The sequence below is a fragment of the Pollicipes pollicipes genome, unplaced genomic scaffold (assembly GCF_011947565.3).
Source record: "Pollicipes pollicipes isolate AB1234 unplaced genomic scaffold, Ppol_2.1 Scaffold_3087;HRSCAF=3621_pilon_pilon_pilon, whole genome shotgun sequence".
NCBI classification, from domain to species: domain Eukaryota; kingdom Metazoa; phylum Arthropoda; class Thecostraca; order Pollicipedomorpha; family Pollicipedidae; genus Pollicipes; species Pollicipes pollicipes.
Genome location: NW_023596225.1, coordinates 11,990,770 through 12,016,565, shown reverse-complemented (window position 1 = coordinate 12,016,565; position 25,796 = coordinate 11,990,770). Strand labels below are relative to the sequence as shown.

General features: G+C 57.8%; 2 protein-coding genes across 6 annotated transcripts; one reads left to right on the top strand and one right to left on the bottom strand.

Annotated features, from left to right (window-relative positions):
* Positions 1–812: 812 nt before the first annotated feature.
* LOC119089378 (uncharacterized) lies at positions 813–20,148 on the top strand. The gene is given in 20 exon segments (XM_037212047.1): positions 813–851; positions 1,510–1,632; positions 2,684–2,807; positions 3,171–3,203; positions 3,669–3,784; positions 8,335–8,459; positions 10,329–10,444; positions 10,980–12,254; positions 12,705–13,787; positions 14,850–15,056; positions 15,448–15,751; positions 16,143–16,265; positions 16,479–16,589; positions 17,043–17,177; positions 17,485–17,655; positions 17,902–18,017; positions 18,248–18,417; positions 19,110–19,279; positions 19,748–19,793; positions 19,795–20,148. Coding segments are annotated over 20 exon segments (4,647 nt in total). The 3' UTR covers positions 19,855–20,148.
* Positions 20,149–20,292: 144 nt separating this feature from the next.
* On the bottom strand, positions 20,293–25,077 carry LOC119089482 (28S ribosomal protein S28, mitochondrial). Of its 5 annotated transcripts, none has more exons than XM_037212200.1 (4): positions 25,042–25,077; positions 21,360–21,638; positions 21,147–21,268; positions 20,293–20,681 (listed from the first exon to the last, which is right to left on the bottom strand). In XM_037212200.1, exons 2-4 carry the CDS (start codon positions 21,630–21,632, stop codon positions 20,513–20,515), a joined length of 564 nt encoding a protein of 187 aa, XP_037068095.1. In that variant the 5' UTR covers positions 21,633–21,638; positions 25,042–25,077; the 3' UTR covers positions 20,293–20,512. The 5 variants fall into 5 exon arrangements, with proteins under 5 accessions (XP_037068095.1, XP_037068094.1, XP_037068098.1 ...); XM_037212199.1 differs by having other exon boundaries at positions 25,030–25,071; XM_037212203.1 differs by having other exon boundaries at positions 25,062–25,071.
* Positions 25,078–25,796: the final 719 nt, after the last annotated feature.

Here is a 25,796-nt window from a genome sequence, read left to right as displayed (position 1 = left end):
CGGGGCACGGCTGTCGGCTGCGGCTGGCAGCGTCGCTCATGATGTACGCTTTAAATGACTAGGACTGTGGGAGGTGGTGGGCTACTTCCTCCAGTGCCTGTAACAGTTTGTTTAATAAGAGCTGTGGTCGGCTTTGGCGTGGCCCCTGCGCCCTTGTTAGATGGGCCTATCTGGACGAAGTCTGTCCGGTAAACCGGTATGCTGTTTGGTGGCGAGTCAGGGCGAGCCTGAAAATGCGGCACAGCTGCGCCACAGTCGTGGGAGCGAGCATTGTCGCGGCGTGAGAGCGCCACAGAAAATCATGTGCTTGCCGACTATAGCCAAGGTCTGATTTTCATGCGGTTACTATGGCTGTCAGGGGAAGGCTAAAGTCAAGCAGACGGAGCGTTAGGACGTGTTCCACCATTCAGCCAGTGGCCGTGAGAGGTCACGCAGCCTTGACTGGCCAGTAGCCTTACCCGAAACACTATTGTTCCTTTCACACTGATGAAGCGATCAGGGCAGTGCAAAATCACCTTTCTACCGGTAAAAAAGACATTCAGAATTGTCACGTTCATGCCCATGTGCGATTTGCTAAAGCAAGTTTGCAAGCAAGGTATGGCACGACTGCTGCTATGTCGACTACACGACTGCTGCTATGTTGACCACACGACTGCTACTATGCTGACAACACGAATGCTACTATGTCGACTACACGACTGCTGCCATGCTGACGCAATTCGCGACAATCGCGGCATTTTAACCGTTTGAGAGCATTCCATACTTATACCGTTATTGTCGACGAGCAGTGCTGCGTATTGATGTAGATAAGCATGGACAGTCTGCTATTCATCCACATGTTCTACAGGGAGGTCTAACTGGCAATGCAGCTCAGCTATAAAGCCCAGCTGAACGGTCACATCAGCTGAGACCAGCTTGACCCTGACTGTCAGCTGACACCGGCATCTGCCGCTTGACATCCATCTGACCCGTGGTGTGACAATGTATCACCTATCTCTGTCTGACCCATGGCCCTGCTTAGCCGACCCGTGGCCCCCTCTCTGACCCGTGGCCCCCTCTCTGACCCGTGGCCCCCTCTCTGACCCGTGGCCCCCTCTCTGACCCGTGATCCCATCTGTCTGAACTTGACGCCATCTTTCTGACCGATGACATCCTCTGCCTGACCTGTGACCCGCCCTGTATGACACGTGACCCTTCTGTGTGACCCGTGACCCGCCATGTCTGACCGGTGACCTTGCTCGGCAGATAAGCGGGGACAGTCTGTCGTACGGCTCACACCCGCCATGTCTGACCGGTGACCTTGCTCGGCAGATGAGCGGGGACAGTCTGTCGCACGGCTCACACCCGCCATGTCTGACCGGTGACCTTGCTCGGCAGATGAGCGGGGACAGTCTGTCGTACGGCTCACACCCGCCATGTCTGACCGGTGACCTTACTCGGCAGATGAGCGGGGACAGTCTGTCGTACGGCTCACACCCGCCATGTCTGACCGGTGACCTTACTCGGCAGATGAGCGGGGACAGTCTGTCGTACGGCTCACAGCCGGAATACGTGCACTACGTGAACCCGCCGCCGCTGGGCGGACTCGGGCCCTACTCCTGGGCCGACTCCACGTCCGGCACCTCACAGGAGGTACGTCACAGAGCGTCGCGTCACAGGCGTAACACAGGAGATGCGCTACATATTGTCACGTCACATGTGCGTCACAGGTGCGTCACAGGAGGTGTATCAAAGAACGTCACGTCACAGGCTCGTGGCAAGAAGTGCGTCCCAGCCGTGCGCTCAGGGCGCCCAATGACCAGCTGCCGACGGGCTCACGCGTCCGTCGGTGACGGGTCATCAGACCACCGAACCTAATCGTCCACAAGCTGCCTGCTTAAGGGTCTCTCTCTCTCTCTCTCTCTCTCTCTCTCTCTCTCTCCTCTCTCTCTCTCTCTCTCTCTCTCTCTCTCTCTCTCTCTCCTCTCTCTCTCTCTCTCTCTCCCTCCCTCCCCTCCCCCTCCCCTCCCTCCCTCCCCTCCCTCCCTCCCTCCCTCCCTCTCTCTCTCTCTCTCTCTCTCTCTCTCTCTCTCTCTCTCTCTCTCTCTCTCTCTCTTCTCTCTCTCTCTCTCTCTCTCTCTCTCTCTCTCTCTCTCTCTCTCTCTCTCTCTCTCTCTCTCTCTCTCTCTCTGCTTGCGAGGTGGTGATGGCGATGCCGGTGAGGGATTACGTGGACGGCGGAAATGTCATCTAAAGATAAGCGCAGCCCTCAGCCCTCAATCCGAGAATCAGAAGCATCGCTTTTTGCTGACTGTGCTTTCAACTCAGCGGTTTTGACGCACGAGTCGTGACTCGGTACATTGCGCGGCGACACTCACTATGCACAGCTGCACGCCTGCTCACTATTGTAACAAAGACCGCGCGTCGCCCAGTCGATCTCCACACCGCCCTGACGCCCCCACCCCTCCCCCCTCCGTCCCCCCCCCCCCCTCTCTGGTCCCGTCCGTCTCTGCGGTTGGGCCGCAGGCGCCCCCGCCCCTCCAGACGACGGAGAGGGGTGGCGATTCGTGACGCCCCCACCATTCCCTGATGCTGGCTGGCTGCCCACGAAGCTGTGCGGCCAAGCCATGTCTTATTTGCGCGGCGGGCCGCCGCCGCAGACGGCGCGATAGGTCCCACTCAAGATGGCGTCCTGTGGTTTCAGCTGTACTTCCGAGGACAACGCAAATACTTCCGGCGGTCGTTCTGCAGCGTCTGCCTCAGCGTCTCCATAGTAACCGTGATTATAGCGGTGATCGGCATTGTCGCCATTGCGGCTTATCTGGGAGGTACGCCGGTGTTTGTCATCATAGAGGCAATCGGTACATCACACATGAAGAGTTTCAGAGCAGTGGATTAGATGCGTAAACAGTACGCTGCATCGAGTGTTTTACGTCACATCACGGCGGATTGGATGCGTAAACATTACACTGCGTTGAGAGTTTTACGTCACATTAGCGTTTTATTATTGTGCCAATTATGTTATGTAGTTCCGTTAAATTGTATCGCTACCATGTCAAGATAATACGTGATTGCTTTTAAGCTCGAGCAAGGAATGACATCGACCATGTTGCTCATTCACTGATCAAAAGCTACTTTGTGCAATTTTTGCAATGGGAAATATTGTAACGCGCGTAATGCTTTATTTTCAGTCATGACTACAGATGATAGTGAGGCATTAAAGTGTAAGTAGAGTCATTTCCTTCTTCTTTTCTGATACTGTGATATTTTTGGAGACGAAAACACACATGCATCTAAATGTAGGATCTTGGGAAAAGCACATATATTTTGCAAAATCATCGTCATGATTTGGATGGAAATCGCTTTCCCCCCCGTTTTTCTTATTGCTGTTCTGGTACTCCTTTTGGCAAATGATTGTGAGTCGGATTCATTGTGCTAACAAAATGACAAATTTTGACTTGCGTGTACCGCCTGAAGCAAGTCCATTTTTTTCATAAATGCATCAACGCTTCCTGCCGCGGCCCTTGATCATAACGTTGCATGTACTTTGGGCACGAGAGACACGTGTCTACCAATGTTTGCGACGTAAACATGTGCGATGTAAACATGTGCAATGTACGCATGTGCAATGTAAACATGTGCAATGCAAACATATGCGACATAAACAGGGGCTATGTGCGTATTTGCAGACGAGATGCAGTACACTGGCAAATTCCGTGTAGCCCGGGGTGATTTCTTCCATCCGAGTTTGTCCGACACCACGTCTGCCGACTTCAAGGACAAGGCCGAACGCTACAAGAGGATGGTGAGCTACTGGCGCTGTCACAAACTGGTGTCTTGCATCAGGTGGGGCCATAAATATGTCAGGCAGCAGATGTTGGTCGGAAGTCAACCACTAGCGAAGGGATCATCATCCCACCTTTATGACCAACAATTCCAACCCATACCTGAACACAACGTAGATGACCCCGTCACCCTGCCATCGGCCCACCGTCCACAGCGGATGGTGCGAGCGCCAGTTCCCTGTCCGTCGCTCCCCCCACGGCCATCCCCAGCACGGTCTCCTCCCTGCCGTGGTGGCAGCCGGGCCGGCCCACTGCGGAGACGCGGTCACATCACCACAAGCCGGGCCGCCGGCGGGCCGCCGCCAGCACGGTCTCCTCCCTGCCGTGGTGGCAGCTGGGCCGGCCCACTGCGGAGGCGCGGTCACATCAACACAGGCCGGGCCGCCGGCGGGCCGCCGCCAGCACGGTCTCCTCCCTGCCGTGGCGGCAGCCGGGCCGGCCCACTGCGGAGACGCGGTCACATCACCACAAGCCGGGCCGCCGGCGGGCCGCCGCCAGCACGGTCTCCTCCCTGCCGTGGCGGCAGCTGGGCCGGCCCACTGCGGAGATGCGGTCACATCAACACAAGCCGAGCCGCCTGCGGGCCGCCGCCAGACACCCTTCCGACGCGGCAAGCCGTCCACCGTCCGCTGTTGCAGGACTGGGCTGGGCTCGGTCGGCTGTAGCGCTGCAGACTGGTTCAGAGAGGAGGCCAGAGGCGCAGCCAGAGCCTTGACAAGGGGGGGGGGGCATATGGTTGATGAAGGCCTCGCAAAAATCACTAGATATGGCCGATTTGTTATTGAGGATATGTTTTTATATTCTTCTACAACTGGAATATAGGTCAGACGCCACCGCGAGATCAGTTCTGCGATATGTTAACAGTACATAAACTGACAAATCCGTGTTACGTAACTGCATGAACTTAATCGCCGGGCGCCCTTCACTTTACAATGGTCTAGTCGATACTTTTAAATCGAAAGAAATCAAAAGTTTTTTTCAGTATTCTTGTCTGGGTTGTACGTAGATAGCAAGGATTTCGCGAATATAGGTTGAAGATCAAAATGGGTCAACAATTTGTATCAACATGACCAAGCCACGTTTGTCTGCATGTATTGAACAATCGGTCAGAATTGATTAGTGGTACAAATTATATAACGTAGTTTTGAGCATGCGCGCTCGCATATCTAAGAAACAAGAACTCGACGCTAAGCGCTGCAGTCTCCTAGGCCGCGCAGCGTCGGCCCGGTGGCTAACACCAGGCAGTGCGGAACGTTGCCCTATGTTACCTCAATGTGAGTACTCGTCGTAAGTTCCCATCTTTCCTTCAATTGTCAGAGAGCCGCGATGAACGCAAGAGACCCTCTGCCATTCAGGCTCCCGTCCCCCTCCATGTTGAGCAGATTTTCCACTGACCGAATCGAGGCACCTTGTTGACACAGAATGCTCTGTTAGGCACTGTGGGACCCTGAACGATACAGGAGCCCGACCAGTGTAAATCGCGGACCCGGCCTTGTCCCCGCTTGAGAAATGGGACCCCAGAGCTCAGACTACCACGGAACCGACTCTTCGTTGTTCGTGATCTCCTGTCGAAATAGAGGAGCGCTCTGTCTCAGGCGGCCTTATCAGTGCAAGACATCATTTAACTCACATTTGAGATCGCGGCCCTATGAGCGGAGGTCCTTAATGTGAGCTACAGCCAGCCCTTTGGACCCTTCAGTTATTCCACTGGGTCGTTGATCTTTGGCCTCGAGAGTTCCTTCAGCCCTTCTTCGGACCCCTCAAGCATCGCTCCGACTCGGGGTCACTTGCCGCCACAGGCCCCCTATTCGGCACTGTGGCCCCTAACCGACACAGGAGCCCCTCATTGTGTCAGGAAACCCGGATATTGAAAATCGCTGACCCCGGCCTCGTTTCTGCGTGGAGTAATGGGTTTCAAGAATTCAGACGGATATGGGGCCGACTGTTCCATGGTCATGATCTCTGACCGACTTCGACACCCACATTGTCTCAGGGGCTCCTCAAAAGGTGCTAGAGGACCTCTGACTGGTATTTCAGGTCACAGCCCTACCAGCCGCGATCCTTTATGTGACCTGCAGCCATACCTCCGGTCCTTATGTGACCCGCAGTCATACCTTCGGTCCTTATGTAACCTGCAGCCAGACCTTCGGTCTTTATGTGACCTGCAGCCAGACCTTCGGTCCTTATGTGACCTGCAGCCAGACCTTCGGTCCTTATGTCCTCTCACCAGGCCTTTGATCGTCGGTTCCGGGCCGGCGGCGGACGCCCGACCCGGCAACGCCACCCAGCAGCCCGTCTGCTGCCGTTATACCGTCTGTTTACACCGTTAGACCCTCCAATCGGGCCCTTGATCGTAGGACTTGTGGGCCTCCTAGGCGCTTCAGGGCTCCTCGGACACTGTCTCTAGCCAAATCGGGGACCTTTGACCACATAGGGCCCCTGTTAGGCGCTCTGGGGCCCCGAGAAATGTAAATCGCTGGCTCCGGCTTTATTCCTGTTTGGGAAATAGGCCCTCAGGCCCATGCCTCCACGGAGCCGACGGTACGTTACTGGTGATGCCTGACCGAAATATAAGCCCTTATTGACTCAGTGGGCCCCTGATCAGCGCGCATGACCCTCTGGCTGGCATTAGGGTGTCCGGCCCTGCCGGTCAGGGCACTGAATGAGGCCTCCGACTGGCTTTACGGGCCTTTAGGGCCCTCAAGTTGGGTCCTTAATCGCTGGTTTAGAGGTGCCCGAAGAGCTCCTCGGAACCTAAAGGGGGAGGGCACGTGCCCCTTGTGCCCCCTGCCTGCGCTACTGGAGGGGACTGAGCTGGGAGGGACGCGCAGGCACAGCTGGACGACCAGGCTCCCAACGGGCTGGCTCCTGCAGTGCCACAGCCAGCCGGGCCGAACGACGGGGGCCGAGGCGGACAGCAGGGACAACCGCGCGGGGGACGATACGGACCGCCGGCCAGTATGGCTCGGGGGAAGACAGGAGACGTGCCCACGGGACGATACAGTCGATATGGCAGAGTCGTTCTTTGTCCGTGCGACTGTCGCGGTTATGACATGCAGCCTCCCGCAGCGGCTGACTCTGATGGTTATGACATGCAGCCTCCCGCAGCGGCTGACTCTGATGGTTATGACATGCAGCCTCCCGCAGCGGCTGACTCTGATGGTTATGACATGCAGCCTCCCGCAGCGGCTGACTCTGATGGTTATGACATGTAGCCTGCCACGGAGGCCGACTCTGAACCCCGCAGGCACGTAATGCGCAAGATTCTTGCGATCCAATGTTATCCGAAATGCAAGATCACAGTGCTGAGAAACAGCGGCATGCCCCGGCGTGCCGGGAGTATTAGCTCTGAGCTCTGATCTCTGCTCTGAGCTCTGATCTGATCTCATCATAATCTGATCTACTTCATTTGACCTTTCGGGCGGCCTCAGCAGCATTCCTCTCCGCCTGGCGTGATATCACAGGCAAACACTGACCGGTGAAACTGGTTTTACCTCCAGCCCTGACTCACTGCCGCTGCGGGCGGGACACCATAACAGATCCCGTCCCGGCACTGGGTCACCGCGCTGGCTTCGCGCCGTTCCGTACGGTTCGGTGGCCGGCGCCGCCGGCAGACTCTGGGTCAGAGGCCGGCTGGCAGCCGTCGCCGCCATCGGATTTTCCGAACAACGAATAACGGGGTCAGCGGGATGCAAATTCCGCCGGCTGACGGCGCCGGTGGTCACTTTGTCGGCGGGTCTGACCCGGTGGCGACGCCCGGAAGCGGCCGCGAGAGGGGCGGCACACGCGGCTTTGTCATCCAGGAGTGGTCGGTAGCGGTGAAGGACAGACCACGGTCCCTCCCTGACCTGCCACCACGCTGGTCGTTGAAACACACTACTGACGGTCGCTGACGCCGAACGGACGGGAAGTAACGGGACCCGGCCGAGCGGAGACGCTCGTGGCGCAGAGACGGCGCCGGCGCCGCCTGTCATGCGCTGCAGACCAGCAGCGGTGGGGGGGGGGGGGGGGGCGAGAAAACACGTCTGAGTGCTGGGTAAACAACGGCTCGTTTACAAGCACGCAACGCTGTCAGGCCTGCCGATATTTCTGTGCACAGAACAATGCATAATAAAACAGAGGGCCAAAATCCAAAACAACGCCACTCTCTTAAAATTCATGAACACGATTTATTTCGGATGTTGGCTACGTGGAAACTTGGTAGGTAGGTCCATTCTTGGAGTTGTGGCGTGTGTGTTTGACGGAAGGTGAATGCCGCGAGGGGGATAATGTACACAAGACATACGATATATTTACATATGATGTCATAACGTGTACATGTCATGCTACATTCATATGTATACAAGAGCTTCCATCAGTACGATTTAGACAACTCGAGCAGCCCATCCCTCATGGGCCGATTCGTTTGTCCCCAAGGATTCGTGTCACATACATTTGTCCCGAAGCAAAGGATTCGTTTCACATGCATTTGATATTGACCATTGAATGTCTGTAACTCCTTCATCCACAGATTGAAACTCTGTACGGCTACAGCTACCTGTCAGACGCATTCCGACGGGCATCCGTCGAGAGGTTCGGCAACGACTCCCTGACCGTGTTCTTCAGGGTTCATCTCGACCGGAGAAAGATTCCCACGTAGGTCACTTTAAGTATTTTTTTCTTCTGAGCACGGCCAGGGGTCCCAGACTTAAGCGCTCCACTGGTGTGTGCCATTTCCCCGCGTCACTCATTGGAGACATGGCCATCTCGGTCTAACGCTCTTCACCCCGTTCCAGTCGGTGACTGCTCGTGTGTTCCATAGTTGCGCGAGATGAGGTGTTGCGTCGAGGAAAGTGGCTCATTTCACGCTGCCAGGGACACGTTTCACAACAGCTGCACGCTCTCTGGTTGCGCATTTCTCTGCGCATCAACTATTTTAGCTTTATCAGTCGTGAATGATCCTGAACATAAACACACGGAGCAGGAGCTGCATCCCCTTCGTGGCAATAGCAATGCCAGCTACAAACGGAGCGTTGTTCGGAGTGTTGCCCTCATCTAGTGTACTAGTAAGCACACCTGAAATAAACGTACATACTAACACACCAGCTGAGGGCGATATTCCAAACTATTATCTGCCGTGGCACTTATGCCCCGCCTCAATCCTTCCACAAAACTACGACAGCTATCGTGCCAAATCCATAACAAGATGTGTCCAAAACGTTTGCGTACGTATGCTACAAAAGTGTGAAGGGGTCAGATGCATTGACGAATAGCATGGGATACAGGGACCCGAAGTCCCGCACAGCCGCTTGGTGCACAGTCAGGGGCACCGTGACAGTGACCCTGGCAACCGTACAGTGACCTTGACCACCAGCTCCTGCAGCTGCCGTGGTCTGTTGTCACTGCATCACAGTGCCTGTTTCCCTGGGCCCCAGACACAGCTGTCTTGCAGAGAGCCCCGAGTTGTCGCATAGAGGGATCCCGAGATGTCGTACAGAGAGGCTCCGTGGTGTCATATAGAGAGCTCTGAGCTGTCGTACGGAGAGACTCGGTGGTGTCATACAGAGCTCCGAGATGTCGTACAGAGGGCCGCCGAGCTGTCGAACAGAGAGCCCAATGCCCACGAGGCGGAGGAGCCCAACGGCACTCGTGAACGCTTCGTTCGGCCCCAGTGGCTCGGACGCAACCCTGGAATTAGCCAAAGCCTAAGCACATTTTAAAAGAGCCTGTACTATTCTGTAGGTGCGTTGGTAGGTAGCCTCACCGACGTCGTTTCTGAGGTTACAGGAACGGCAGCGTCCCATTGATCGGTTTACAAACGTTTGGCATCACCCCTGTAGAGGATGTGCCAATCAGGACCAGCTTAAGCATGTGACCAGTGGCCAGGAGTTTGGCCAGGAGGGGCAACCCAGGACATTGGAGACATTCCACCCAGGGCGGTTCCTTTCCGTTGCTTAGAGACCCTGCTGTCGGAACGGTGGGACATGTTGGTGCTCTGGATCTTAGTTTGATGCATCGTGGGCCTGTTTGGTATGTTGAAAAGGTCGTGGAGGGGCCATCTAAACCGCTGAAAGGTGCTGCGGACTTTACCACAAGGAGCAGGGGGGGGGGGGGGAGGGGGGCATAGCTCCAAATGATACCCTTCTTCTATATCCCTCCTATCTGTCGTACCACTGCACATGCATGTTTGTAATCTCTTGGCATTTGGAAATGCCGGCAGACAGAGGCGGAGCCCGAAACAAACCTTAATAAGCCACGTGAAATCTAAGCCGCTTTGTGGCCGCAGTTGAGGCAGCGAATATGCGGAAATGGTGTAGACACCGTGCCACTGGGTGCGCTGTAAACCACCGCAGGTGAAGATGAGCCCGTGCCTGGCACAGACAGGACCCAACCACCAACGATACTGAGCTTGCGCCGAGAAAAAACACTGAAACCGGCCTGAAGCGGCGTCCCGGGCCAAAACCTGGAGAGCAGCGGCATGGACCTTGGGCGAGTGTCCTCACAGACGAGTCGCCCTGCCGGTAGGTCCGTCCTCAACACGGAGGAGGCGGTGCGGGACGTGGTGACCCAGGAGGTGATGTCACTGGAGCCTCGCGCCCTGCGTGCCGTCACCGTCGACATCGACAGTATCGAGATCCAGCGTGAGTAGCTGACGGTGGCGGCGTGGCGCTCCTGCGGAGGTGCGGTCCGTGGCGTTGATCCAGGAGGCGACGATTGGTTCAGATAGCAGGCAACACGCGGTGAGGGCTCCTTGTAATGCGCTTGTGCCTGCCTAGTGTAGTGATAGCGTGGTGAAAGCATGCCGGGCCGCAGTGAGAGCGTAATGAGCGACGTACGTTCCCGCTACATCTCTCCGCCGCCCGCAGCCGCAAGTGCCGACACGGGCGGCCAGCACGCACACGCGCCGTAACCGCCTCAGCGCCGGGTCCCTCCGCCTGGTAGGCTGGGCGGGAGAGGGGGGGGGGGGGGGGGGAGGTGAGGTCTCAACCAACATCACGACTAGGTCAGCTAGTTCCGGCAGCCAGCGTGCGGAACTGACCGCCGTCGCTGGCCGGTCTGTAACTGATCGAGGGGTGGAGGTGCGGCCGCGCGGCAAGGTCTGACCGGCGCGAACAGCTCCGGCCGGTTATGACGGGTCACCGATCCGGCGGTGATGGGTGTGACCTCTGTCGGCAGGGGAGAACAAGGAAGGGGCGTCAAACGCGGCCTTCATCGCTGGTGGTGGCGGCGGCAGTCGGCTGCAGGAGAGCGCGGCAGAGGCGCCGGCGCGGGCCGCGACGGCCTCACCCGCCGCCGAGCCACCCGAGCGCCCGGCCGCCTCGTCTTCGTCAGCTCCACCTCCGAGCCGGCCCGAGGCGTCCTCCTCCACTGCCAGGCCGCGGCCTGAGGTGGCCCTCTCCAGACCTGAAGCGGCGCCGCAGCAGACGGCGCCGGTCTCGCCCGCCGACCAGGAGGAGAGCGTCACTTCGGAGCCAGCGGCGACGCCCGCCGTCAGCGTCGGAGACGACGTCAAGGCGTACGACGCTGGGTTCGACCCAAGCGACGCGGCCCGGCCGGCCTTCGAGGACCAGGCTGTGAGCCAGGCGGAGACACAGGCCAGTCGTGAGCCCGAGCCGCAGGGCGCGCCGACGGAGAGCGTCGAAGTGACAGTTGCCGCTGAAAAGCCCGAGATGTCGCAGGAGATTTCGCACGATATGCCGGAAAACATGTCGGAAGACATGTCCAGCAAAATGTCGGACGGCATATTGGGCGGCACGTCGGAAGACTTTACAAGCGAGGCGACCACGACGGATGAGGTCACCTCCACGGAAGCCATCATCAAGGCTGACATGACCGAGACTCCGGCTGACGCTGGGGCAGTCGTGGAGGGAGACGCACCGACGACAGCAGCTCCAGTCCTGTCCACTGAGCCGCCGGCTGAATCGGCTCCGGTGACGGCGGACTTACTCGGCGATTACACGGAACCTGAGCACGCCGAGCAGGACTACGACATCGCCCGTGGAGACTACGCCGATGACGTGGCCACGGAGCTGGCGCCGCTGCTAGCCGCCGGGGTCGCGCTGGGGGTGGACCGCGTGGGCTACGTAGACGCCACCGCGGCGGGGAGCGTGCAGAGCGCGCTGCCTGCCGGCCAGAAGCCGTACTACGCTGACGTGCAGGTGGGCACCGCCTACTTCGGTGGTCTGGCTCCGGCGCCGAGCGGCCGGCCAGTCGCCCCAGTCGCGGGCAGCCCCAACGTCGCGCTGGCGCGGCCAGAGCAGCCTGAGTTGGTCGAGGGTCCGGCGGCGTCGGCCGCGGTCCGACCAGTGGTGGCTGGCGACGGGGGCCCCGTGCGGCCGCTGTACGACTACAGCCCGTGGAACCCGATAATCCCGGCGTTCGCGCAGTCGCCCAACCCAGTGGAGCGTCCGGCGGCCCGGCCGCGGCCTGGCGCGCCACTCTTCTCGGAAGGCGACCGGACGGCGGCGCCGCGCGGCGGCGGTTACCGCTCGCCGCAGCCGAGCCGGCCCAGCCCCGCCGGCCAGAATGGACCCGAGCACTTACTCCAGGCCGGAGGGCTCACGCGGGGCACGGCCGAGCACGCCGTCCCTGCGCTTTCCGTGGCGCCGGAGGCCGCGACGAGGCGCCCGCTGACCGCTCAGGAAGTCCAGGCTCCGCAGCTGGCGCGCGCCACTCCGGTGCCGGCGGCACTGACGCCATCTGACTTCCCGATACCGGAGGATCTGTCCGTTCAGCAGACGCTCACCGTAATGCCCAAAGTCAGCGCAGAAGCTGCCGCACCCACTAGCCGCGAACCGGACGGCGCAGGTCTGCCAGCGCCGCGGCCCACACCTGGCCGCTCCAACGACAGCACTCCATCCCCCTTACCTCTCCCCAGCGTCAGCGACCGGCCAATCCCAGAGTGGCGGCCCACGGTGGCGGCCGGCAGCGTGCTTTACCGCACCGAGTTCAGCACGTCAGAGGTGCGCGAGATGAGTACGGCCGAGACGCCGGAGCCGCAGCGGCGCATCGTCAACGGCGGTGCGCAGATGCTGCTGCTGGACCCACCGACCGCGCAGAGCGTTGACCGCATGGGCATCGCGTTCGCCGAGCGACGGCCGACGCGGCGCCCGATGGTGGCGCCCACCGCGTCCGCCACGACGCAGCACGTGCTGGTCGTGAACGCGGCGCCGGTGCCGATGAGCGACGCGCCGCGCCCTCTGGCGACAGTCACGCGGCCTGCCCTGCAGCCGGTGACGTCCTACTCGGGGGTGTACCCGCCGTCGCGCCCCAGGCCGCCGTCAGCGTTCGCTCAGAGCACGCTGCCACCGGCCGCAGAGGCTACTGACACGGAGCCATCGCGGCTAGAGCGGGACGACGAGGACGCCGCCACGCCGACGGCGCCGTCGCCGACCTCGGCGGCGGCAGCGGCGGCGCCCAGTCGGGAGCAGCTGCTGAGCCTATTCCGGCTGATCGCGCTGCGCTACCCGGCGCTGGTAGCCAACATGGACCAGCAGCAGCTGCGTGTGCTGCTCAACGACGAGGAGGCGCGCCGCCGGCTGCTGGCGCCATTCATCGGCCAAGACAAGAGCCGCACACCGTCCGAGCACCAGCGCAACAACACAAAGTTCCTCGTGCTGGAGAACATCGCCGTCAACAGCACGCGCTCCAACCGCCGCGGCAAGAGCCACGCGCTGCCGAGGCAGCTGACGCACCTGCCGGCCCTGCCGCCGCCCACGCGGCGCCCAATCAGCGCCAAGACGCTCAACAGCTCCGTTCTGCTAGCGCTGGCAAACCTCACGCGCGTAAAGGTGGCCGGCGGGCTGTCAACCGCTACCCGCGCGCCATCTGCCAGCAGCCTATCGGACCGGCTGCTCCAGCTGACCGGCTTCCCGACCCGCGCGCCGCCGCGTGGCGTGCACACCAGCACGCCGCTCAACTCGCGCGAGAAGCTCTCCGACAAGCTGATGCGCTTCCACGGCGAGCGCACGGACGCCAACGGAGGTGAGTCGGCGCCGGCGGCGCCGCGTGCGCCGCTCTTCGCCGCACTACGCGCCACGACGGCCGCACCGGCGCGTGCCGGCCAGCGGCAGCAGCTGCTGCGGCACACCACGCGGCTCCCCAACAGCTCCCAGGTGCACGTTATCCGCTACCGCGAGGGCGAGAGCGTGCAGGACATCCTCGACAAGATCTTCGCTCGCTTCCACAAGCGGCCCGGCCAGAATGAGTTGGACGCGCCCGGGCCGCAGAAGCCGGCGCCGTCACCGACACCGGCACCGGCGCCAGTGCCGGCGCCGGCGGCGGCGGTGGCGGCGGACAGCGCACCCCCGGCCCAGCCGCCGGCGGCGGCCGAATCGAGCAGGCCGCAGCTGGCGGCAGAGACCGAGAACGAGGTCGGCACGGCCGGGCTGGGGCCGAGCGGTGCGCCCACGCGGCCCACGCTGGCGTCGCTGCTCAGGAACCACACGGCCGCCGGTGAGTCGCCAGCTTCACTAACCCCCTTCCCCGCCGCGGTGCCGCACCACCAGCACAGCCATCTGCTGGAACGGCGCCGAACTGTGGACTTTGGACGCCAGGGGGCTGGTCGACAAGACACTGCACACTAGTTCTTAGATGCTTCAGTTCTTCTACCCTTTACTCTTCGGTTTCTTACTAACCTGAGCACCTCTTCTGGACTGTGTAGCGCACGGTGAGTTATGCTACCTATCAGACCGACTGGAGCGCTCCGGCTGTAGTAGGCCGGATACACGTGAATGGTGACTGACGGCATCCTCACAGCACTTGACTGACGGCATCTACACAGCATTCGTCACGTCGCATCGTGACAGGGGTCGGACGTTTCAATGGTATTCAGCTCCTTCTACTGGTACGGGACTTACTATGTCAACAATACCTCCCTCATCACGTGCATAAGGCAGCATTGCATAATGTCAGTCGTTTCACATGCTCAGCCGAGATTGTAGAGACACCGTTTCCAGCAACGGGCCACAAATTCAAGGCCCACATGCAGAGCCCATGAGGCCACAGGCACCCGAGATGGCAACAGCGCTTGGGCGCCGCCGGCAGGCTGCTTGGAGCCGACCGACTTTGCGTGCCGCACGCTGGGAGGCTGCGTGCCGGCACTGTCGCGCTGCGACCGGCTTCTGGACTGTGCTGACGGCAGCGACGAGCGCGACTGCACGTGCGCCGACCGGCTGCGTGCCCAGTCGCTGCACCGCAAGCTGTGCGACGGCGTGGTGGACTGCCACGACTCGAGCGACGAGCAGATGTGCGGTGAGCAGGCGGGTGGGCACGCTGCGCAGACGGGCTTCACGGGAAGGGAACAGGGGGGGGGGAGCATGCAGGCTCACCGGAGGGGGGGGGGGGCACCGGGGATCTGCTTGGGTTCAGTAAGGCGCTCCCACACAGCTGTGCGATTAAGAGTATTTGACATGGAGGTGAAAACGGAGGGCGTGAGGTGAACTCCGCGTAGAATAGGCGTCATCGGAACTAGACAGGATCGCTGCGATCTTGGAGTTTGGTTTCAGAGCAGGCAGGCTCAGCCGCGAGCTGCAGGGAAGCTCTTTTCAGATATAAATCAGCATCAGTGAACTCTCCTTCCCGACTCATCCGTGCCCATAGCTCAGCTTTGCCGCCTCGTGACCCATTCCCCTCACGCTGGCAGAGTGGTGCCGGCCGGATCAGTTCATCTGCCCGGAGGCGAAGCAGTGCGTCGACCGCAGCGCCATCTGCGACGGACACTACGACTGCGCCGACGGTGCCGACGAGCGGCGCTGCGTGACAATCGCGGCGGACGTGGCGCAGGCGAGCGCGCCCGAGTACCGGCCGGAGGGGCTGCTGCTCGTGCGCAAGCGAGGCGTTTGGGGCCGACTCTGTGCCGACCAGCTGGAGCGGACGGCCCGCCAGATCAAGGGCCGCTGGGCAGCCCAGGAGCTCGGCAGGGCCGTCTGCAAAGCGCTCACCTACCAGTGAGTGGGGAGGGGAGAGAAGAGGTGGGGGGGGGGGGGGGGGGGAGAGGCCTGCTGGCGTTTTTCGATTGGTGTGTGCGTGCTGAAGTGTTGGTGTTTTTCTCAAGGATAGCAGCACGCAGACGGGTGCTGTAGGACAGGGAAACTTTCTTCGGCTCCCCCGGTTTTGAAAGCGCGCGCTTAAAGAGTGAGTCGCAGTGATCATAAAGTGAGTGCATTCGCTATATGTCTAACTGTACAATCCCGGCACGGGAACATCGGCTAATTTTCACCCACAACCAGCTTAAGACTGGTGGCACCTACGTTTAAACATACGTTGAGCAGGCGGTCTTATGGCCTGTACATGATACGATCGGAGTGCTGCGATGCTCATCGCCTGGACGTGTTTCAGGGACGCCAAACAAGTCCGCTCGGTGGGACCGGAGACACCACCCGCAGAGACAGCGGACAAGCTCGCGGAACCCTTCTACCGACTGCTGTACTCGCCCAGCTCCCTGCTACCAGAGTCCGAGAAGTAAGGCCACCACGCCATCTCGCATGCCGTACGAAACTGAACAGGTGCGACTTCATTCCACCTTTCGCGTTTTGGGTTCGACGCCTCGACGGCTAACAATTCGGTGGCCTGTCGCCGAGGCGTACCGAACCTCACGATCACAAGAGCTGCCCCCCCCCCCCCCCCCCGCCGCCCCGGTGCTCGGGCTGATCTCACGCGCGGTCGGTGCCGCAGGGCGAGTCTGGTGTTCGCCGAGGAGCGGTGTCCCCGCCAGACGGCGCTGCACGTCACCTGCGACCAGCTGCGCTGCGGCCTGCGACCGCGCATCAAGCAGCGCCAGGCCAGGTGGGTCTGTCGGGCTGGGCGGCCAAATAGGCGCTGCTGGGCCGCCAGACCGCGTCACAGGTCTGCCGGCTTCCGGGAGCGGACGCACCCCGGCCGCTTCCGACTCGGTGTTTAGATATCAGTATAAGCGAGCTCACCGCTGGCTGCTCCCATGAGCAATTAGACCTCAGGCGTGGCAATTACTTCAGTGATCACAAACGGCAAGGGTAAGTACGCTTGGGGTGCTGATGTCTTGTCGAAATCAGAAGGTTAGACCTGCTTCCGGAAAACGACGGTGCATTGGCCCCGAACCACGTGGTTTTCCTGTTCCGATTTAATTGCGTGGGCACCACCATGGCTTGGATATCACGAGCTAGACCCCACTCTGGGAAGCCCGGCCCACCATAACGAAAAACCGCGGCGTGAGCGTCTGCGAATGGCGCACCCATCTAACCTCGCCGCTGTGCCACTCAGGATCGTGGGTGGGGGCAACACGAGCCCGGGCGCGTGGCCGTGGCAGGCGGCCATGTACCGGGACGGGGAGTACCAGTGCGGCGCCACGCTCATCTCGGACCGCTGGCTTGTCTCGGCCGGACACTGCTACCTCAGGTGAGCGCCCATAGATGGCGCAAGCAGCGCTCTTGGCCGACTTGTAGCCGTTCTGCAGACGCGTACGGCTGTTTGTTCATTGCGAACTGGTATCAGTTGTAAATTTAAAAGGCCAGTACTTCAGAGTTGAGGGTGCAAAACATGCTAGGCAATATGTGTAGACCAAATATATGTTCCAGGCGGTCCAACAAGCGCCTGATAGCTTTTTTCGGACGAGCGCTCAGGGATGCAATCCGCTGCCTTCCGCCAGATTTCCTGGTCCCCTTCAAAGCCCCGGCTGAACGATCCCCCCCCCCCCCTCCGACAGATCGACCAGGCGGTTCTGGTTGGCGCGGCTGGGCGCGTACCGGCGCGGCAGCTCCCTGCTCTCGCCGCACGAGCGGCTGCACGCCGTCTCGCACGTCATCATGCACCCTGACTACCAGGACGTCGGCTACGTGCACGACATTGCACTGCTGCGCCTCAAGGAGCCCGCCCAGTACGTGCTGGCGCTGTTTGGAGGTGACGCTGGGGGGCGCGAGCCTGTTCTGGCGACGCACATCTAAGTGTAGATTGGTTGGAACGTGATTCCGGGATGGTAGGAGACCATTGAGTTGTGAAATCTACAGGTCGTCGAGATGCAATAGCTATGATTTTCTGGAAGCACTGCAGCGACGGGCGTTAAGCCCGCTAATCACGCACGCGGTCTCTTATTATCCTGACGCTATGCCACGGGAAATTCCAGGATGAGCGACTTCGTAAGACCGGTGTGTCTGCCATCACCCAACGCGCCGATACAGGACGGAGCCCTCTGTACAGTGGTCGGCTGGGGCCAGCTGTTTGAATCCGGCAGGATATTCCGTAAGTACTGCAACGCGAGACCGCGAACCGAAGACCACCGATCAATGGCACAATTTCTCCATTATATTTCATTGACTGACGCATGCCTGCTGTAACACGTGGTCGAATCCATGTCGTCCTCATGGGCGACTGTCATCTGAAATGCCAGCAGTGATCGGCCACAGGCAGACGGCAGCATCAGCTAGCACATCTGCACTTCGCGACTGACCGTCGGATGGTGTTACTTTCAGCCGACACGCTGCAAGAGGTGCAGCTACCGCTGATCTCCTCCCAGGAGTGCAAGAAGCGCACCGTCTTCCTGCCGCTGTACCGCATCACCGAGAACATGTTCTGCGCCGGATACGAGCGGGGCGGCCGCGATGCCTGCCTGGGCGACAGCGGCGGTCCGCTGATGTGTCAGGTGAGGACCGGCGGGCTGGGTGTCAGGTCAGGACCGGTGGACTGGGCGACAGCGGCGGTCCGCTGATGTGTCAGGTGAGGACCGGCGGGCTGGGCGACAGCGGCGGTCCGCTGATGTGTCAGGTGAGGACCGGCGGGCTGGGTGTCAGGTCAGGACCGGTGGGCTGGGCGACAGCGGCGGTCCGATGATATGCCAGGTCAGGATCGGCGGACTGGGCGACAGCGGCGGACCGCTGATGTATCAGGGCAGGACCGGCGGGCTGGGTGACAGCGGCGGTCCGCTGATGTGTCAAGTCAGGACCGGCGGGCTGGGCGATGGACCGTTGACCCATCAGGCTGAAGATTTTCGTCGGGCGGACTGAGCTGGGGGAGGGGGAGGCATGCTCGGACCGGTGCTAGGGGAGGGAGGAGGGGGGGGGGGGGGAGGGAGGCTCGGACCGGTGCTGGCCCAGCACCGGTCCGAACCTCCCTCCTGCCCTGGTTTGAGGCGAGCTGGACATATTCCCATGTTTTTGATCACCACCGCGGAGTTGGTGAAGTTCTGCGGGGACAACGGGTCACGTGGCGTAACGCACGGAGATAACCTAACCGGCCGCTGCTGGCGTATGACTAGGCTTGACCAGACTCGCTCGGCGCCCCACTGCCAGCCGGCCGCCGTCGGCTCCCGTCACACCGTCCGTGCGCCTGCCTCAGGAGCCGTCCGGGGAGTGGACGCTGGCCGGGGTGACCAGCAACGGATACGGGTGTGCACGCGCCGGCCGGCCCGGCGTGTACACCAAGGTGGCCAACTACGCCCAGTGGATCGACCAGGTGACGGCGGGCCGGCTGCCGTCCGAGCAGCGGCACGGCTGCCAGGGCCACAGGTCAGTCCAGGGGTCACTGCAGGGCGACGGCGCAGGTCGACGGACCATGGCGGCCTGGATTGTACCCGCGGGTCAGGTGCCAGTGGCTCACTGGGGCAGATGACGTGTCGACGTCCTGTTTGATGCAGCCGACATGCAGCATACCATGCGGAGACATTACGGCAGCCGCGCTCGACTGGGACATCGCACAGCGTTGCGCGGCCCTGTGGCTGACACGATATGCTGGGCGCAAATACAAATAAAAAATAAGCGCCGACTGCATAGCCCATACATGACACGACGTTTATCAGCGACAATCGGCCGACACCATCGCTGCCACCACAGGCTGATGTGCGCCTGCCGTGCTACCACAGGCTGACGTGCGCCTGCCGTGCCACCACAGGCTGACGTGCGCCTGCCGTGCCACCACAGGCTGACGTGCGCCTGCCGCGCCACCACAGGCTGACGTGCGCCTGCCGTGTCCCCCAGGTGCCCGCTGGGTCGCTGCCTGCCGGCCAGCGACGTGTGTGACGGCTGTCGTGCACTGCTCCGACGGCAGCGACGAGCAGCGCTGCCCGGCCGCTGGCGCCTCGTAGCCCTCGGCCCACAGCTTCGGCCGGGGCCAGGCCGTCCGGCCGCCGCAGCCACGTGTACAAAGCGGGACAGCGCCGGCCGGCCGGCCAACCACTGGTGGTGCGATTGGTGCCGGCGGCGACCGCTGGTGTAGACGGCGCCGCACCAGCAGGGGGATGTGGTGACGGCCGCTTGAGGCGACACCACCGCCGCCGCAAGCGGGCCTTGCCACCTGCTCCGCCTTGTTACAGGATACTCAAGAGTGTAGACATTTATCGGCATTCTGCGGCGCGTGAGAGCGACAGTGGGAGTGCACGCGCGAGTGTGGGTGAGGCGCCCAGCGGACACAGCTGTGGCGCCGGCCGCGCTCTGTACAGTGACCGCAGCTCGGTCTGACGCTGTATCGCGGCGCCCAGCGGACACAGCTGTGGCGCCGGCCGCACTCTGTACAGTGACCGCAGCTCGGTCTGACGCTGTATTCTATGAAGGACGTCCAACGTGGCGAGCGCAGCGCTCGACACACGCGTAACTGTTGTTACACATGGCCGGAAAGACGGCCGATCCCCGACCGCTCGGCCGTGTGCTGTTGTAATACACGCGCGCACACACACACACACACACACACTGTTCAATACACTGTACAGCGCTATGGAGGACGAGGTGTGCGGCCGGCGCACGTCGCTACGAGCCGGGCAGGCGGCGCGCGCTGACGCTGTACGGGCTGTGCAGGAGGCCGATCAGCGTGGCATCCGCCTCGAGCAGGGTCAGGTCTCGCCGCGCCCCCAGGAACAGCGACGACAACTCCAGGTCGTGCAGACGGACCCGCACGCGCGCGCCGATCACATACTCCCTGCGCGCCAGGATCGGCAGCACTGACACCGCACCATTGCAACGAAAAACGAAAGCAAAGAAAGAACATGACGGCTTGCAGCAACAACCAGCACAGATCACACTAAGAGCCTCTATACCTAAATTCGCATGTGATCACTGCTTAAGCGATATATCGTTATAAAGCATTCAATCAATCACGAATAATTTACACCACATGAATCCTTCATTGGTTATTAGGGCCTTCGGGTGAAGCAACTGCTGAGGTCATTTTGCGCCCAAGTCGTGCGAATCAATTACACCCAGAACAACAGAGCAACAATGAAATCCAACCGGACCGAGGTCTTACATTATAAACATCATTACTGCCAATGGTCCAGCCTAGCGATGTATTGCGCAATTCAAACATTCCGGAAGCGTCCCAAGGCGCTGTTCAGCCGCAGTTACGGTACAGTAAGAGAGCGCGTAGCGCGGCGGGGCCACTTACTCTCCTCTGCGGCCAGGTCGGGGGCAGACGCAGTGGAACTTGCCGCCGAAGTCGATGTAGAGGTCATCACTGACTGCGTGGAAAATCTCGCCTTCTACGACCTTGCCGGCCGGATCACCCATCTGACAGAGCGGGTCACCATCAGTATTATCCGCTTTAATTTCCATCGGATTTACTGACGCTTGGAATTGGGCAGCCATATCGAAAACCCACCTTTATGAACGGCGAGTTCCTCAGCAGAGTCAAGAACGGTGCACTTGGGACAACTGGCTCCGATTTCGGTTGTGTCATCTCCTCAAACTTCTTGAACGATTCAGCAAAGCCAGTGGCTTTTGCCTCTGCTGGGCTCTTTAGGGGCTGCGCTTCTTCGCCTCTCTCCTGATCGCCGGCCGTCAGTAGGCCAGCTGTTCTTGATAGGCGGCGACATCTCTGAGACTGTCCCTGAACCACGGAAAGACTGATTCGCTTCATTAGACAGCTGGCCATGATTACCTGTTGAAAACATGAAAGGAACAAACAATGTAAATGAAATGGAAACAGGTTGATGACATGAGGAGATTGTAAGTACACACAGCTAATCATGGCAGTGATGTTAACATTTTTCATGTTACCTTGATGAGCATGTACCAGTGTGGATGAAAAGGTTTTCATTATAGCAGGAAAGACATATTTTGCAAGTGTGTAACCTGAAAATCCTGCAAAGCACTACCAGTGCTACCTCTATCTTTCTTTAATACATAAGTTCATCAAATATGAGTCAAAGAACTTATTTCCTGTGATGGTTCTTTAGGCCACACTCATATTTGAAGCTACAAGTCTTATTCATGTCTCTCAGTAGAATAGCTGAAGGAAATAGGCAATTCATTCCATTGCTGTATGGCAGTAGGTCTTGCATGCTGAGCAAACTAAAGAATATCATTACCACTCTATTTCCAGTTTCGTATCAATTTTTTACTTACCATTCTCAACACTACTGTAAGTAACAAAAATCACTTAACTTTCAACTTCAGCAATACATGACATCTTAAAAGTGACTGTTTGGTTCAGATCCTTCAAAAACAAACCATAAGCACATGCACGACTATCACCACAATACACATTTTGGACATTGTTGAAGTACAAAGTGCAACTTTACCTCATTTCAAAGGGACAGCAGGCCACAGGGTGTTTACCAGCTCACTGGAGCCTACTACTGGGCTACAGGCATGACAAAACACGACTGGATCTTACATTGAGAACAAAGATCTCTTGCACAGTACCTGCCAGCTGGCAACCAGTACCAGCTGTTTGAACAACATGTATGCTTGTACTGAGCTTTTGAAGATGTGGTCATGAAGTGGAGCACATATTCCTTTAGGGCTATGTTGAGAAGTCAGCTTAAAGGAAGCAAGAGGCTTTTGATGTGACAGACCTTAGTTTTCCACAGACCTGACCAGAAAATTCTTCATCAGTGAGGTCCACTAGGCCATAGCCATGTATGGTGCATTTACTAATGTTTAGTTTGGGGTCACAGTAGACCTCATACTCCTCTCCCACCAGTGATGACGCCTTCAGAAGCTTTTCAGTTTGGCTCTGTTTTTTTTGTTTTAATCAAGAGGCTTCCAACCCATAGGAGGCTTGCCTTCCCTTCTTTGGTCCATGTACCAATAACATCCTAAGTCCTGCCTAAATCCATGGCCATCCCTTTGATCTGATAGGTTTTCCACAATTCATGGTAACTCTAAGGTATGAACCAGCATCGCGATACACGATGTCACTCAAAAAGTTCTCCACATCTTCAGCTCAGGATCGCCTCCCAGGCCGACTGTGCACAATCATATCTCCATTCAGCACTGTCTGAAACTTGGGTGCTTCTTGGTGTTTTTAGCCCCAAGACATTTTGTTCTCCACAAATATATACTGGAAAGAATGCAAAAATTTCTCTCTGTGAGAAACGTCAGATGGAGGCAAGCTGTTCCTGCAACTTCGACAGCATCGCGAGCCACACTCACGATTGGACGAGGGATACTGCCCGCGGGTTACAGCCGAATCTCTCTGCCATACCACACATAATCTTTCCTTGCAATGCATTCAGTGCCCAGGTCTGTTGCTGCTCACCAGCACATGCTTAACTCACGTACCGTCCAACGACACCAACGCGCTCACACACCGGACTCAATCCCGCACCCAAAACAACGGCGCCTCTTGACGTACCAGGGAGAAGCGCGGAGAATATCTCGCACGCCGCACAACTCAACAGTTTCTGGATTGCACGTATAAATCATTGTAACACAAGAAAAATTGATACAAAAGTATATGAGGTAAACATTACATGTACCTCTAAATATAAGGAGAATTAATCATATATTGATGAATAAGTTATTTTTCATTCTTTTTCAATCTTACTTTTATAGAAGTTTTGTTGAAAATTATCAGAAATGGATATTGTATGGAGCATATAATGATGATGTTAACCATCAACCCAAACACTCACTCGGGCATGTGGAAAACCAAGGCTCTGCAAGTCCTGGGCTCTTGGCGAGGATTTAACATTGAAGATAAGGCATATTCTCCACCAAGAAATCTAAGATGAATATGTGATGAACACACACAAAAGGGTCATCAAACAAAAGAATAAAATTGTTCTATTGATCTACAGAGCATCCTCACACAATCATGATCTGAGTATAAAACTAAAGCAGGGTTTCTTGTTCTCCATTGAGCAGAACTTCTTCTGGTGTATTTATATGATTATTCACATTTTTCTAGATGTACCTTTTATTTTAGCTGAAAAGTGATGGTAGCTCAGCTGGTTTGTGGTGTAAATAAAGGCAAAATATAAATTTAGTTCAGTGTCATACAATGAAAAAGTATTGTATCAGACTCAGCACTGAGTAGATGTAGTAGTGCTAACCTTATGTGACTGGATTGCTCTGTGAGGATGAAACAATTCCTCCACCCCTGCTGCGTTGGCATCTGAGCCCTGATCATGCAGCAGCCTGATGTCTCAGGTGGTGTAGTTTTGTACATAACTTGGTAGAGCAGGTGAGCAGAGAAATCTTTCATCCCCCTGAAATAGAGCAAACCATGTTCTTCCTGATTTTCACCAAGTTTTTTCTCAGAGATGGGGAAGGATTGACATCCTATCCAACTAAATAGGGAACTACAAACTTGTTCCCAATAAGTACATCTAGGTCAGTAAAAGCCTAGGTAGGTATCACATTGCCCCAAAATATTTCCTCTGGGTAAGAAAGATTGTACCTGGGCTAGAATGTAGCTGCACTAACTACAGTGCCCCAGACGCTCCTATTTATGTTGTAGCTTGCATGACACTTCAACCATAAGCTTAACATTATGGAGCCCAGGGAACAGTGCAACACATGCACAACATTTTAAGCATCTGCCTCTGTCAGCTTTTATTGAGACTGACACCTTTACAATAGAACTATCAATATCAACAACTTTCTATCAGCTCCATAGCTTTAAAAAAATCCATAGGTGCATGCAAAGACTTAGGAAAAAAGCACTTGCTTAGGAAGCTAGAAAGTCTAAGAACTGCAAGCAGCCAATCTCTAATGGTCTTCAGTGATTACTTAGACCAGCCTGAGCATGGTGTTTACTGTCATCTGCTGCTAAAGAATGTTCTTTAGTGCCAGCTGTGAATGTATTGCAAATTCACTTGGGTTATTTTGTTCTCACTATAAGCTGTGCTTTTAATATTTTTGTTCTCTCCCCCAAGAGCCAAAACCAAATTTCAGATACTGCCATTCAGCGCGTCAGCGCTAATTTCCACCCCAACCCTGATCAAGATTTGGAAAAATTGTATTAGTCTGTCAATGAGCAATGGAATAAAGTAGACACTTGAAAAACAGCATCACAAACACGATCAAAAGAATCCACCGACCGATGATCTCACCAACAGCCTCCACCATACACCTTCCCCGAATCGCCGTTGTACGCAGAGTACGCACCACGCACGCGCACGGCCCAAATCCGCCATGTACGTATTGTCTGCGGCTGAAGTGGAGCTCAATTTACTACCATATAATGTAATCCTTGGTACACCCATAACTAGTAAAGTAAAACTAGTAACTAGTAACCTTAATGCAAGGCAGCTTGGGTGATTAGTGAAATGGCCTTAGTGGCTGGCGGCTGATGCGCTCATCAAATTCCAAGCATCATCAGAAGCAAGCACAGATGACATAGGCGAGTAAACACGGCGTATCAGTGATTACTTTGGCAAGTTTCCATCGTGCTAAGAACGACAACTAAACATGGCACACACCTTTACACCTTTCCAATGAACATTTCAGCGACGAATGACCGGCCGGAGGTCGCATTCATGGGGCCCGGTCCGCGGAGCCGGGCACTCCAGTGCCAGTCAGTGTACCCCGCGCGGTGATTAGAGAAGTCCTGAGTTCACAAGGGCCTAGATGTCTGTCAGACACCACCAGTGACACACAGTCGGCTCCGTGGCAGCATAGGCCTGAGGGCCCATTTCCAAAGCAATGACAAAGCCTGAGCCAGGGACTTACATTGGTCGAGGCCCTGGCGTCTGTCAGGGCTCCAGCGCCTAACGGGGGCCATATGTTGGCAAGAGGCCCCGTGTCGGCCAGAGGCAGTGTTCAAGGAGACCCGAAGAGCCTGGCTGGCCCACCGGACCCGACGATC

Bases quoted from the DNA above. Each gene is read 5' to 3' on its own strand.
- LOC119089482 (XM_037212198.1), bottom strand. The intron at 21,269-21,359 runs GTGGGTTTTCGA...CCGCTCTGTCAG, and splicing joins GGAACTCGCCGTTCATAAAG to ATGGGTGATCCGGCCGGCAA. The intron at 20,682-21,146 runs GTAAGTGGCCCC...CCTGGCGCGCAG, and splicing joins CGACCTGGCCGCAGAGGAGA to GGAGTATGTGATCGGCGCGC.